Below are 14,875 nucleotides of genomic sequence, written 5' to 3'. Positions count from 1 at the left end.
TTAGGATGGCATGAGCAGTTTCAAAGCTGTGAGGTACATAGGGAGCTCATTATTAACGTGCAAAGTTGGTAGAAAACAGTTTTCACGATAAGTGAAAAATTCACAAAAGATTCTAAAGGCTATAACTTCAAATGTTTGCAAGATACAGACATATTTGGCATTTCACCATAACTTTGTAATAGGAATAACATATCAAACTGACAGAACAGAACTGAGGAGTGACCTGGGAGCTTCTGGGTGACTTGAGATGGAATGACCCAGTGCTGTTCAAAAGTTTTAGGCACTCAAGTTTTTGTTGTCCATTCAGCTGCTCCCGTTTTGTTCGGGGTCGCCACAACAGATTCAGCCAGATCCGCATCGGTATTTGGCAAGTTTTACGCCAGATCCCGTTCCTGACACAACTCCAATTTTACCTGAAGAAACGCACAATCCATAATGTTCTGAAGAGGTCTCCCATTCACATACTAACCAGGCCCCACACTGCTTGGCTTCTAAGATCTGATGGTATCAGGCTTACACAGATCAGACTGGGTGCTTTTAGGCACTCATGTAATTCTCCGTTTTTGGAAGTCTTTGAAATGCTGTATACTTTGAAACCAGTCACACAGCAATGACGATTCCTGAATGAAGGGTGGGAAAAAAAACACAGTCACAATTCGTCGAGAAAAGGTCAACGATTAAGGTTTTGACTTTTCACATCACCGAATAGCCTAGGAATCAAGAGAGCAAAAGGGACGAAAGAGGAACAAAATTAAACCGAAGCTAACGTTGATCTCCATGCTTTAAACGAAACACACCTGGAGCCACTGCTGGTGCAGTGTATGTGTCCGCATCTCTGCGCTCCAGGATGTGGCACTGCGACGGAGCTCACCTGCAAACAGAAGCGCGTGATCTGACCCACTGTGGAGATCTGTGTACATGTTGGTGGGTCCACCACCTGCTCTGGTTCCTTGTCCAGAAAAAAAGAGGGATCATCTCCTTCATCATCAGAATCCTCACTGTCTGACACTCCGTCTTGCTCCAATTTATTAAAAAAAAAAAAAACTGGAGCGCTTGTTCAACATTCATATGCCTCATATGAGAGAGAGAGACCATCCAGATTGTTACCAGCGCAATGTTCAAAAGCCAGCATCTGTGATGGTATGGGGGTGTGTTAGTGCCCATGGCATGGGCAGCTTACACATCTGTGATGACACCATCAATGCTGAAAGGTACATCCAGGTTTTGGAGCAACACATGCCATCAAAGCAACGTCTTTTTCAGGGACGTCCCTGCTTATTTCAGCAAGACAATGCCAAGCCACATTCTGCACGTGTTACAACAGCGTGGCTTCATAGTGAAAGAGTGCGGGTACTAGACTGGCCTGCCTGCAGTCTAGACCTGTCGCCCATTAAAAGTGTGTGGCGCATTATGAAGCGCAAAATACGACAACGGAGACCCTGGACTGTTGAACAAATTAAGTCGTACATCAAGCAAGAATGGGAAAGAATTCCACCTACAAAGCTTCAACACCAGCACCACCGCGGAGGAGCTGCAGCTCCTCCACTGCAGGGTTCAAAAACCGGCTTTTGTACTGTGTGAAAACATTCAGCTGGTTGAACGAAGTCAAACTAAACGCTAACATTACAAAAACTAAGCAAATGATAAAAAATACACCAAGAACTACAGCAAAACGAAATGAGGTTTTCAGCGACATTTGTTCAAATTTTTCAACAGTTTAAAATCCTGAGGAAGCGCCAGCTGCAGGAACGAAGCTGTGCGAATGTTAAACGATGCCAACAAAAGTCAATGAAATTCCAGATTTCTTGTTTCGTTTGGGCTTCGTTGCCCTTCGTTAAGTGCTGTGTGACAGGGCCTTAAGTTTGAATTTCTGATGTTTATTTCAGGGTCAAAGGTCAATGCGACACTTTTTGTTTGTTTTCAGGTGAACATGTGTCTGCAGCTGAAGCCGATGGATTCTGCCCTCGCAGAGTACGAAGATGCAGGTAAAACTTTAAGAGCACTCCGAGTGCGATCAGCGTTCACTTGTAGCCATGAGTCAGTAAAACTGTAGCTCTGTTTATTACCTCTGGCAATGAAGTTGGAGGAGGTTTTGTTTTTACCCCTATTTGTTTGTCTGTCTGTCTGTCTGTGAGCAGCCTGCAGCCCACAATTTCTCATATATTGTTATGAAATTTTTACTGAAGAGTAATATCCTGATAGGCAAGAACTGATTAAATTTTTCAAGGTCATAGGTCAAAGTCTGGAAAAATCTTGGAAAAGTGGAAAAATCCCTGTCTGTAACAGTGAACGAATGTTCAGAAATTCATAACTCTGTCAAAAAAGATTAAATTCATTTATTTTTTTGTCCAGATGATGTTACAGACGACATTCTGTGGTTTCAGCCTTTGTCTCGGTCACCAGTCATCACCATCAGTGATTCTGACGAAGACGAAACAGAAAAATACCACGAAAAGAAGAAAGAAACGTGAGTGGTGACATTTAGTTTGTGTCTATCATGTAATCCTCACTCTAAGCACTAGGGGCAGCATTGTACCATTTCGCTCTCTTCCTGTTTCCATAACTTGAGGCGCTGTCACAGTGTGGACATATCTGGTGGAGTTTTGTCTTTTGAGCAGTCGCCTGCATCATTTTCTCTCTGCTGCTGGCCGCTGGTGATCTGGGAGGCCTTGAGTGGGAGTGCTTGGAGTGAAAGTGTGTGGATGACGGTTCGCGGTTGGATTTAGCAATTAACGTTTTTGGACGGTTTGTGAATGCAAAACTGACCAAAAGCCAAAAAGTAGTGCTGTGGAACCGCCAAAGGTTTGGGAGGGAAGGCACCCACAGCAGCCAGCTACCACCAGGCCAGAGCTACCCATGCTGGGTGCGGCCAACTGCTGTTAATGCAACAGTAGTCACCCAGCTACAACCAGGGACGCAATGCCACCGAAAAAAACTTAGATTCGACTTAACTTAAACTTAGATTTAGACTCGACTTTCTGGCAGAGGAATTTTCTGTGGTTCGACTACAGCAAAAAACATATCTTTGAGCTGGTGGCGGAGGTCAAAACCCTGAGACTGCAGAATATGGAAAAGGAAAATCCATCCATCCATTTTCTTCCACTTTTTCCGGAGTCGGGTCGCGGGGGCAGCAGCTCCAGCAAAGCTGCCCAGACCTCCCGATCCACACACACCTCCCCCGCCTCCTCCCAATGGGACGTGCCCGGAACACCTCTCCAGCGAGGCATCCAGGGGGCATCCGAAAAAGATGCCTGAGCCACCTCAACTGACTCCTTTCGACGTGGAGGAGCAGCGCTCGACTCCGAGCTCCTCCCGAGTGACCGAGCTCCTCACCCTATCTCTAAGGGAGCGCCCAGCCGCCCTGCGGAGGAAACTCATCTCGGCCGCTTGTACTCGCGATCTCGTTCTTTTGGTCATGAGCCAAATCTCATGACCATAGGTGAGGATCGGAATGTAGATCAATCAGTAAATCGAGAGCTTTGCCCCCCTACTCAGCTCTCTCTTCACCACGACGGTCCCATACAGCGACCGCATCACTGCAGATGCTGCACCGATCCGTCTATCGATCTCACGCTCCATCCGTCCCTCACTCGTGAACAAGACCCCGAGATACTTAAACTCCTCCACTTGAGGCAAGGACACTCCACCGACCTGAAGAGGGCAAAGCACCTTTTTCCGGTCGGGCCTTAGCCCATGGGGCCCGGCCGGGCTCAGCCCAAAAGAGCGACGTGGGCCCGCCTTCCTGTGGGTTCACCACCTACAGAGGGGGCCATGGGGGTCGGGTGCAGAGAGGATTGAGTGGCGGTCGAGGGCGGGTGGCCCGGTCCATGCTTACAGCCCCTGGCTGTTGGGACGTGGAATGTCACCTCGCTGGGGGGGAAGGAGCCTGAGCTTGTGCGGGAGGTTGAGAGACACCGACTAGAGATAGTCGGGCTCACCTCCACGCACAGCTTGGGCTCTGGTATCCAACTCCTGGAGAGGGGCTGGACGCTTCAAAAGGAAAATCACCCCAAAAAATTGCATTTTTAAACCTCACCTCCTCTGATTTGTATGAAATTTAGTATATAGGTACTTCTTGGCCAGAAAAGCCAGAATTTCAAATTTCGTCTTTCTCAGACCAGCAGTTTTCAAGGTATTGCAATTTCAGTTTTTCATTTTGAGACTCCGACGAGGGCGGTCGCATCTCCTCCACTCTCCCTTATCTCTCTGCCTTTAACCTTCAAGTCCCTACTTCACCAGACTGTGAATTCCTCAAAACTATATTGGATTCTGGATCTATTGGACTACTACTGGATTAACCATGGAGTTGATCAGCTGGTCTCTGAACGCTATTGACACCATTTTTTCTACAAGAACGTCAGGACCGGGGGATCCTACCTGCCCAGATGGAACGTATCCTGCGGGCTATGTCCTCGACTCCTGGGGGTCTTGGCGTGTTGCATGTTTGGTGCCTTTCTCCGTTGAGGACGTTGAGGATTTATTCATTTTTGGTCTCATGGCAGCAGGGCTTGTACTTTTTGGCTTATGTGCTGCCCTGATCTACCGGAAAATTGGCAAGACCGTGGCATCAAGAACCACGGGCACTTGCTTGTCCATCATGATTAACGAGGTTGGCAAGGCAGTGCATTCTCGGACTGCATTGACTCTTGAACTCAGACGCAAATTGGATGACACCTTGGAGCTGATGCGTGCCTTGCAGTTGAAGCTGAAGGTTTCGGAGGCCAGTGAATATTCTTAATTCATAATTGGGATTTGGCTGTTCAAGTGGAACTGTTAAGTGTTTTTCACTGCTCAGCTACAACACTCCAGGCTTATCTAGCCTCAAGGACAAATTGCCCACTGTTTACCTCCAGAGTAATTTCTTCTCAAGCACAGTGGATTTGTTTTGTGTGTGAGTATATCTTACAAGAATTAGCAGTGTCAGTTAGCTCAAATTATGTCTCAGGAGAGTCGTGTCCCCCCCCCCGCGCGCGCGCGCACACACACACACACACACACACTGGTCAGCGCTTGTGCGTGCGTGAACAACAAAAATAAGACTGTGTACGTCCTCAGTGCAGCAAAAAAAAAATCACATCAGAAATGAGTCCAGCTTTTGTTCTCTCTTCCTGCTAAAAACCTCCAGGCAGCACAGTGGATTGGATTTTTGTGTGTGTGTGTGCGTGCGTGTGCAAGCATGCGTGGGTGCACACGCACGAGTACGCTCGCATGTGCATGTGAGAGTGCAATGGTACCAAATGTATGGAACCAAATTTGCACTCTAAATGGAACCAAGCCGCACTCTGAATGCAATGCAACACAAATGGGATGAATTAATCCATGTCATGTGAGATACAAAGCACCAATCAAATGACAAGAATCCACTCAACCGTTATATAAAAATGGATAGCTTTAACTCAGTGGGTGAACTGAGCTGAACTGACTTAAAACCGAGTCGCTGATCTAGAACAGTACACTCGTGTAAACAACATTATGGTAACCGGTCTGGAGACCGAACCCCGGGCATGTGCCTGAGCAGTGGCGAGGAGAAATGGAGAGGAGCAGAGTGTGGAGTACGCAGAATCAGTGAAGCAACAGGTGATGACTTTCATTCAGTCCACCCGAAAGGGGGCTGGACTAAAAGGAACAGGAGGTCAAAATATCACCGGAGTGTGCAGGAGGCCTGAAAAAGAAGAAAAAAAGTGCTGGCAGCGACCTTGCTCTCTACTATGTTGCTGTTTTACATACTTATTCCCACTCCCGCTGATTCACATACGTCGTGGAACGGCAGCAGCGATTCACAATTTGAAGTGGATGACAATTCCAAACCCTGTGAGCCTTAAAGAGGTTGCTGGTGATTACCCTTAACCCTTTTACTGCTGGGGACAAATTTATTTCTTGTTAGGACACTGAAATGCTCTTTTTTTCCCCAAAATCTGAGTTGAATTATTACTTAAATAAGCAGAATTTTCAAATATTGAGTTCTACAGTGTTCTGATATTATAAAATAAATTTTCTCCAGTGGATGAAAATTCCAAAGATAAATTCAGCAGTGAAAGACTTGCTTGTGCTAATTGCACCTTTCAGTCCACCCTGGGGATTGAGGGAGACGAGAACAGCATTGAAGCCTGTGGCTCTCTAGCACGAAGAAGCAAGACAGACAAACCTGCCATTATAATCTGATTTGCAAATACAAAGTGTAACCGTGAATTATTAAAACAAGGAAGAAAGCTGAGGGACTCCGATGTATATCTGAATGAGCATCTGACAAAAAAAAAAAAAAAAATGCTGACATTGCAAAAAAGGCTCGACTGCTTAGGAAACAAGGGAAGATTCAAGACACTTGAAACTAAACTCAATGGGACATCAGAAGATGCCAGGATGATAGTCATCCTTGACATCAATGACCTGGACAAATACAACTGAAGGAAAAAAAGCAAGTTAATGAACAAAACCTGTGAACAGAACACACAATTATGACAAAAACTGATAGGATTCAATCATCTTCATTTGGAGCTCAGGAACAACAACAAACATCATGGATAGTTGACTTTGGGGAAAAAAAAAAGGTGCTGCATACCTTTATGTACATGGAGCATAAAGAACAGGAGATAGAAAATAACATTGGTCCAGAAAACAATTTACTTAGGGCCCCTTCACACATAACACAATTGAGGCCGACTAGCGCACAAAAGAGGAATTGCATGCCGTTCGTGAAAAATCAGAGTTGCCTCCGACACATCGTACACGTGTTGCTACTATTTGCGAACACCAGCGGCAGAAAGACAGAGTGTGCCCTCCGAGAGCCCATTCGATCCCTCTCGCTGCAGGTGTCGGCCATATTCCAGGTGACACACACGAACATCCAACACCGCTCGCTTGACACTTAGAAAATGTGGCCGTTCGCACTGTTACCACAAAAATAGTGAGCAGACCATCACTTTCGAGCTGAATGTGAAATTTGTCTAAGTGCCCCCACAAGTGTGGCATTGCAAAAAGCAACATGCATGTGGCTTGCATGTGTATTGCACCTGCGCGTGTGTCATGCCCCCCACCTCCACACACACACACGTAGCGTGCGGGGGGAGAGCACACTTGCATGACATGCTGATGATATGTATTTACAGACTTGATCATATGGGGGCCAGACAGCCACATCTGAGTGCACACAGCCAGGCTGCAGCGGCCGCACACAGCGCACGTTGGCAGGCTGCTGCATGTGAAATGGTCCGTCAGATCACGCAGCCGGTGATCTGAATGTCACGCATGTTCTGCCCGACACAGGACACGCGCTCCGCAGGACTATGACTATATGACAAGCCAACAGCGCCACAAATACGCCACTTTCACTCACGTATCACCAAAAATATGCCATAACAAATGCCTTTTTGTCAGTTATTACGGTGCATTTCCCTTTTTAAAAAAAAAAAACATTCATCTCCTTGTTCTTTTGAGCTATTTAATGCTCCTGTTATAAGGCAGTGATTGTAGCACAGTATTAAAGTTTCTGTCTAGTAATCAGAGCTTTTGTAAATTGCAGGTTCGAATCCTGTGAGTGGCATTTATTTTTTATTTAACCACAGGGTTCTGTATTGTGTCCAATATCAGCCCAGTGATATTCACTAATTATACAGCTGGTTTTTATTTTATTTTTCTCCACATCGGCACAATGTGGTGCAACACATTCTAGGCTGCTTGCACTGTGTTCGTGCACGCGCACAATGGTTTGTGATTCCCCATTTCGTGTTTGGTTTGCGGATTTCCTTCCGGTTTCTGCGTCTTTCGTGTTATGTGTGAATGGGGCCTTAGTAATGTGATGAACAGCTGTAATTATCGCGCAGAAGATCAGTTTAATAGCGTGGTTAAATCGGAGCATAAAATATCAGTAATATACTTCAATAACAGAAGTTTGTATGACAGATTTGGAGCAGCTTTCATCTCATGAAATATTTGTACCATTGAACTCATTCATTATTTGTATACTAAGGTACATCTAAATATCTAAACATAAAAAAAAAAAAAGAAAAAAAAAAAAGAGGTAGAGCCTCCACCTAAGTGGCTCACGAATATGGACAGCATATAAGTGACATTTACGCAATCAGGGTAGTAAACAACATATACAAGAAATATAGTTACTACATAATATTACAGGAGTTAGCTCCTGACACCAAAGTGTCTGATCAAAACTGGCAAAATGTACTGCATTTCTGGGGAAGACAAAACGCATACTGGACTATAAAGCTTTACACATATTCTACTGCTGTTCATTATTTTTATCATATCTGTCTTACTGTGTGGAAGAATGGGGAAACAACTACAGAAGCACCCTGCAGCCACTATGCATACTACAGAAAGAAGCAATACAGATAATAAATAAAGTGGGATACAGAGGACATACCAACTCACTATTTCTAAAATCAAATGTCTTGAAGTTTATGGATTTGGTGGAATTTAAAACATCACCAATCATGTACAAAGCCAGAAACAATTTAATTCTGAAAAATATACACAATATATTTATGGGGAGAGAAGTGGCTATAATTTGAGGAGAATTCAACTTCAAAAAGAATAGAAGTCAAGCTAGTAAGAGAAGGATGTGCATATCAACCTGTGGAGCAGTTTGGAGCTGGAGCTCAAACAGAGCATCAATATAAATAATTTTAAAAGAATGTACAAAAAAATCTGTCTTAAGTAGTTACATGTTCACTAAAGTATTCAAAATGGTAAAAGAAATTGAAGAGTACTAGTACCAGTGTACTGTTTGAAGTGTGATGGTAATGTTTTGTTTTTAATATTGACACGGTATAAGTGGGTTAGGGCATTTAAAAGCTAGATTGCGTCAGTCGTGGCCTTTTTCCGTCAGCTACATATTTTATTTTTTCCAGTATTTTATGTATTTTTTGTTTAATTTTATCTATTCATTCATTTATTTTCTGTTATTGCAGGAGTATTCTGACTGAAATAAATCAAATCAAATGTCTGTAAAAAAAAAAAAAGACATGCCTGTTTAAAAAGGCCAAATTAGTTTCCATTTGCTCCTGGGGCCAAAATGGGTTAGTTCATGTTTTTTAAAAAATGTTGTTTACAGTAAATAAAGTAACTTCACATTGTTTTAGGAAACCTGGGATAAGTTTAAGAAAATATACTGAAAACAAAATTCTGTTACTATGAAAAACATTTTTATACCTGCTAGGATAAAAATGATTTAAAATTGTACTTTTATTTGGAAAAAGTCACAATATACTGACTGTTTGCTATATAAGAGTAAAAGCATCATTTGAAATATTTATAATTGTAATATTGTAATTTAAGAAATGAGATATTCTTTAACAATTACTTTTAATAGTTTAAATATTGTAATAAAACTTTTAACAGGATAACATTTACTCAAATTGACAACAGTTTGAATTTTAGGACAAAAAATTAAGCAAATGTTTTATTAATGAAGTAATATTATGAGAAAAATCGTTTATTCGTTTTGTGACTTGTTTCTGTGAATTGTTCTGTAATTTATGTCTGTAGCATGGCCCAAGCAGAGGGTCACCCCTCAAGCACCCCTCAAGACAAGAGGTCTGCTTGAGGTTTCTTCCTCAGATGGAGTTTTTCTTTACCACTGTTGCTCTGGTGGTTAGTTAGGTTAGACCTTACTTGTGTGAAGCGTCTTGAGGCAACCCTGTTGTGATTTGGCGCAATATAAATGAAAATAAATTGAATTGAATTGAAGAAAAGTGTTAAGAAAAATAGATTTGTGTTGTCAGAAGTTAATGTAACTTTAATAAACCTTTGAGAGTTTTGTCTTTGAATGTGTTGATCTGATGTGGGGTGGGCGAGGGTCTACGGTCTGTGATTTCTCCTAGTTGTGTTTCAGGGTCACTGGATGCTCTTTGTCTCCACCGCCGCTGGCAGAAAGTCCCATGAAGAAACTGTCCAGAAAGGCCAAAAAGAAGATAAAGTGCGTCTGCAGTTCAACATATACACATTTTCAGATCCACAAAAAACTTCCAGGTTTCAGACATCCAGCTCCTCAGAACCAGATAGTCAGATTTGTCTAATTTAAGCCAGTTAGTGGTGGTGGTAGTGGCGGGGGGTGTCTGCATCTTAATAGCAGACCTGTCTGATTACTTTTGATCCCTTGAAATGTTTTTCCTACACGGTTGATCTGATTTGGGTGTAAGGCTCCTTAGTCGTCATTCTGTGAACTGATATTCAGTATATGTATTTACAGATAATGTTCTAACCGTTTAATGTCCAAATAAATATCACCCTAACTGTGGAAAGGTTGACGTTCACAGAAATGTGTTTAAAGTACTCCTTTGTCTCAATCAGTGAGGTGGACAGGAAGCTCCAGGCCTTGACCTCCCTTCTTAGTCCTTCTCCTGAGACACAGGGGAGGAACCTCAGAGGCCATTGGTCTGAGCCATCAGAGGATGAGGACCCTAGGAAAGGTGATGTGAACATCCTCAGTTCCTCCGGTACCTTATCAGTCCGGGAGATCCCCCTTAAGGTTCGCTGTCGAATGGAGATCCACAAAGTCCCGGTTCTTTCTGTACGTGAACAGCAGCATGTGTAGGAATTAAACATTTATTTATGAAAAGTATAAGAAAGCTAAGAAAATATAAAGTGTGATGCTATTATACTAACACTATTTCAGTTTGAGCTAACAGCATACAAAACAACCAGGGCAAAATTCTGTTGCTGCTAGCATACTAGCATGCTTACATGGTGTTTGCTGCACACACTTTCTCACTTGAGGGAGCTAGCATAAGGCATAACCCTCCTCAACATTAGCATTAACATGTCAGTTGAGAATAAAATTGACATTCACAGTAGCATTATAAAACTATTATTTATAGCACAGCTAATGCAATGAAATGCTACATCATCACTAATATTAATGATCATGATTTTGTGTGTTGTCAAGCTAGTGTCCTATTCATGTTGTGTGTGTGTGTGTGTGTGTATATGTGATATATTATTGGTACAAAAGTTTTTTTATTATTGATTATTAGTACAAAAGTTTTTTGTTGATGTTAAGTAGTTCACTTGTAGTTCTCTAATGTTATATAGCAGCTAAACATGCTGAAGACTAATTATCCAGTGGATTTGCATATCAAAATATTGCAACCTCTCGAGGTGCGCGATTTCGTCCGTGTGACAATTTCAGTTTGTAAGTTGTAATCTTTTTGGTTCTTTGTGTGGTAATCCTTAGTATGATCTCTTGATCGCAAGCACCATATCCTTGCCAGATGAGTTGCTGCACAGTGGAGCATCACAAAAACAACTTGTATGAACCATTTTCTTTCTTTTCAGACAAGTTAATTTGGGTGAATCACTCAAAAATGGGTGCCTTCTGTGCCCACCATTGTCCTCATCTTTACCGGAATTTGTTGCACGCTGCTTTTCACGCCAAAAATCGTAGTGGGTTTGTAGGAAAACTACAGTGCATTTATGGAAACACAAAGCCACTGAATAGTTTGACAGCAGGCTGGTGTTGGCACGCATCAGCTTGCGTACCTGCCAGTGCTGATCTATACCATAATAGAGGCTGTACATGTTATGTGTTCTGCCGTGTAGCGGGTTTCAAAAAATTAGCATCTCCTCTGGGCAACTTGTTGACACACAATCCATCACTGTTTCTGATGTACCACTATCAGTGTTAACCAGAAAACAACTGCAAGAAATTCTGTCTAGGAAAGGACCACATGTATGCCACAAAAACAAGTTATTAACATTCGCAGAACAGGCAGAGGGCAGGTAACTCTACATCCACGGGTAAACAGCCAGGTTTTTCAGTTTGCTTGCTTGAGATGTACATTTTGTAGCTATAGAGAAGAAAACCATGCCATCTGTGAACCATTAACCAGTAAATCACCATAAGTACACACCATATAAACAAAACTGTAGAGTGACGTGATCACATATAGGCTGTTGACCTTTTTCCCCAGAATGCACTGCAGTGACGTGAATTTGTACGCACTAGTCGACAGCACACGGAACTCAGGCAGCCTCTATTGACCCCAATTTGTGTGTCTGTTATTTAGCTTGTGGGGTGGAAAAACTTAAAAAAAAAAAAAAAAAGTTTGTTTTTTATTGTTTGTTTTTGTTTTGGGTTTTTTTTTGGGGGGGGGGGGGGGGGGGTTGTTGTTTTTTCTTTTCAGGCAATATGTAAAATTACATGAAGATGTGCCGTAAGAGTTAAGGCCCGGTCATACGGCACTTAACGAAGGGCAACGAAGCCCAAATGAAACAAGAAATCTGGACTTTCATTGACTTGCTTTGGCATCGTTTAACCCTTTGCAACTTTGTTCCTGCAGCTGGCGCTTCATCAGGATTTTTAAACTGTTGAAAAATTTGAATGAATGCTGCCAAAACCCTCAATTTGTCCGTATTTCCTTTTGCTGTAGTTCTTGGCGGTTTTTTATCATTTGCTTAGTTTTTGTAACATTAGCATTTAGTTTGACTTCGTTCGACCAGCTAGATGTTTTCACACGGTGCAGAAGCCGGTTTGTGAGTGCTGCTGCTACGTTCATGTACCGTCGGAAATACAGGGCAAACTCAGCCTGCTTGGATTTTTTATTTTTTTAATCTGGTTTGAGGGCGGGGGGTGGTCAGCTTCACTGGGCACAGGCACCTTTATATAGGTCAGAATTAATCTTTTTGTGTGGATTCATTTCATTATTTTACCAAAAATAAAATTAAAACCACACTCCTGCTACAAGCAACTGCTGAATTTGAAACAAAAAAGTCGTGTAATATCCGACGGTACTTGAACGCAGCAGCAGCCATCACCTCCTGCGTGTGCTTATTATTTTTATTAAATATAATAATATGAGTGTAGGAATGACAATCCAGCCCATATGTACATATGGCAACAGGTAGATGATTATATAAGAGCTGTTCTTGAAGGCAGAATTCACATTGTGGATCATTGCTGCTCAGTGATCAGCTGGTTGAAATAACCGCACATGGGGAGTCAATGCGCAGCGTTCACACGGACTGATCAATTTACTGCTCTGATATGTTCAGTCATCTTTACACTTATGTTTATTCCCCTTTTGACAGTTTTCTGTTATAAATCATTATATATGGCTTAGTAACATAATACAGTGATACAGCAGCCACCACAGCACACCAGCGTTTTTTTTGTTTTTTTTTAGCAAGATGGAGAGCACAGCGTGTCATCACACACTGAGGATTCTAATGATGATCCCTCTTTTGTTCTGGATGAGGAACTAGAGCAGGTGGATCCACCGACGTGCGCACAGATCTCAGTGGGTCGGATTACGCGCTTCTGTTTGCAGTTTCTCCAGGACTCAGGCGCTATGAGCTCCGTCCCAGCGCCGAGTCCTGGAACTCAGAGATGCAGACACACTCACTGCTCCAGCAGTGGCTCCGGGCGCATTTCGTTTAAAGCGTGGAGATCGACATTAGCTTCAGTTTCGTTTTGTTCCTCTTTCGTCCCTTGTGCGCTCTTGATTTGCAGGCCATTCGGTGATAAAGCTCATTTGTTCACCTTTTCTCAGCGATTTGTGACTTTTTTTTTTCTTTTTTCCCTTCGTTCAGGAATCGTATGCCGTGTGCCCAGGCCTTTAAGCAAATTTGTAACTGTCAAATATTTCTTAAGCACATTATAAGTCCCATTCCTCACAATGGAGGCAGTTCATGCTAATATTAGCCCATTAGCATTGTACTATGTGATGCTTGTGAGTTTTCATACTAAGGTTAGCCTGCTAGTGTCACATTATGTGATGGCAGAAAGTTTTCATTACTGAGTTTTAATACGAACATTAGTTTGTTAGCATTGCTAAATGGCTGATAGCATGGATGTGTATTTATGTTCGCTTGTTTGTATGTAAGTATGAATTTTTAAGCACATTAGAAATCCCGCTCATGCTACCGTTAGCTGCTATGGAAGCACCTTGACATTGGACTTAAAGCCATGCTAGTGCCAAGCCAATTGTACAGTCTTATTTTTTAAAGAATGTAACCTTACTAAAATAAGGAAACAGTGCTACAACACAATGAAAGCTCTTATCCATTATGAACCACAACTGGATTAAATGTGTATATAATTTAGAAAATGCTTCCCAATAACTCCCCCTCTAGCTGCCACCTTATCGTGGTGGGGGAGTTTGCGTACCCGGATGATCCTAGGAGCAATGTTGTCGGGGGCTTTGTGCTCCCTGTAGGGTCTCCCAAGGCAAACAGGTCCTAGGTGACGGGTCAGACTAAGGGCAGTTCAGAACCTCCATGACCAGTAAAAGATCAAGGACCGTGACGTCGCGCGGTATGGCAGAGCCGGGGTCCCACCCTGGAGCCAGGTCTGGGGTTGGGGCTCGCGAGCGCCTGGTGGTCGGGCCTTAGCCCATGGGGCCCGGCTGGGCTCAGCCCGAAAGAGTGACGTGGGCCCGCCCTCCTGTGGGTTCACCACCTGCAGAGGGATCCATGGGGGTCGAGTGCAGAGAGGATTGGGTGGCGGGTGAGGGCGGGTGGCCCGGCGGCCAGGTCCATGCTCACAGCCCCTGGCTGTTGGGACGTGGAATGTCACCTCGCTAGGGGGGAAGGAGCCTGAGCTTGTGCGGGAGGTTGAGAGATACCGACTCGAGATAGGCGGGCTCACCTCCACGCACAGCTTGGGCTCTGGTACCCAACTCCTGGAGAGGGGCTGGACGCTTCATTTTTCTGGCATCGCCCACGGGGAGAGGCGGAGAGCTGGGGTCGCATTGCTTATTGCTCCCCAGCTAGCCAGTTAGCTAGCTGGGGACCCTCTCGTTCTAGCCAGAACGAGAGGGTCGAGTCCCTACGCCTTCGGGTCGGGGACAGGTCTCTCACCGTTGTCTTGGCCTACGGGCCGAGCAGCAGTGCAGAGTACCCGACCTTCCTGGAGTGCCTGGGA

At 43.6% G+C, this 14,875-nt stretch overlaps 1 protein-coding gene across 3 annotated transcripts in view; it reads left to right on the top strand.

Annotated features, from left to right (window-relative positions):
• The window catches only part of LOC117528281 (NFATC2-interacting protein-like), a 36,382-nt gene that overhangs the window by 8,826 nt on the left and 12,681 nt on the right, over positions 1-14,875 (top strand). For all 3 annotated transcript variants that reach the window (XM_034190897.1, XM_034190896.1, XM_034190895.1), the window contains 4 exons: positions 1,925-1,985; positions 2,353-2,467; positions 9,848-9,931; positions 10,306-10,525. In XM_034190897.1, coding sequence (XP_034046788.1) covers positions 1,925-1,985; positions 2,353-2,467; positions 9,848-9,931; positions 10,306-10,525 — 480 coding nt within the window. The remainder of the gene's footprint in view (positions 1-1,924; positions 1,986-2,352; positions 2,468-9,847; positions 9,932-10,305; positions 10,526-14,875) is intronic.

This window comes from Thalassophryne amazonica, chromosome 16 (genome assembly GCF_902500255.1).
Source record: "Thalassophryne amazonica chromosome 16, fThaAma1.1, whole genome shotgun sequence".
NCBI lineage: Eukaryota > Metazoa > Chordata > Actinopteri > Batrachoidiformes > Batrachoididae > Thalassophryne > Thalassophryne amazonica.
This window is presented reverse-complemented; position numbering and strand designations above follow the sequence as displayed.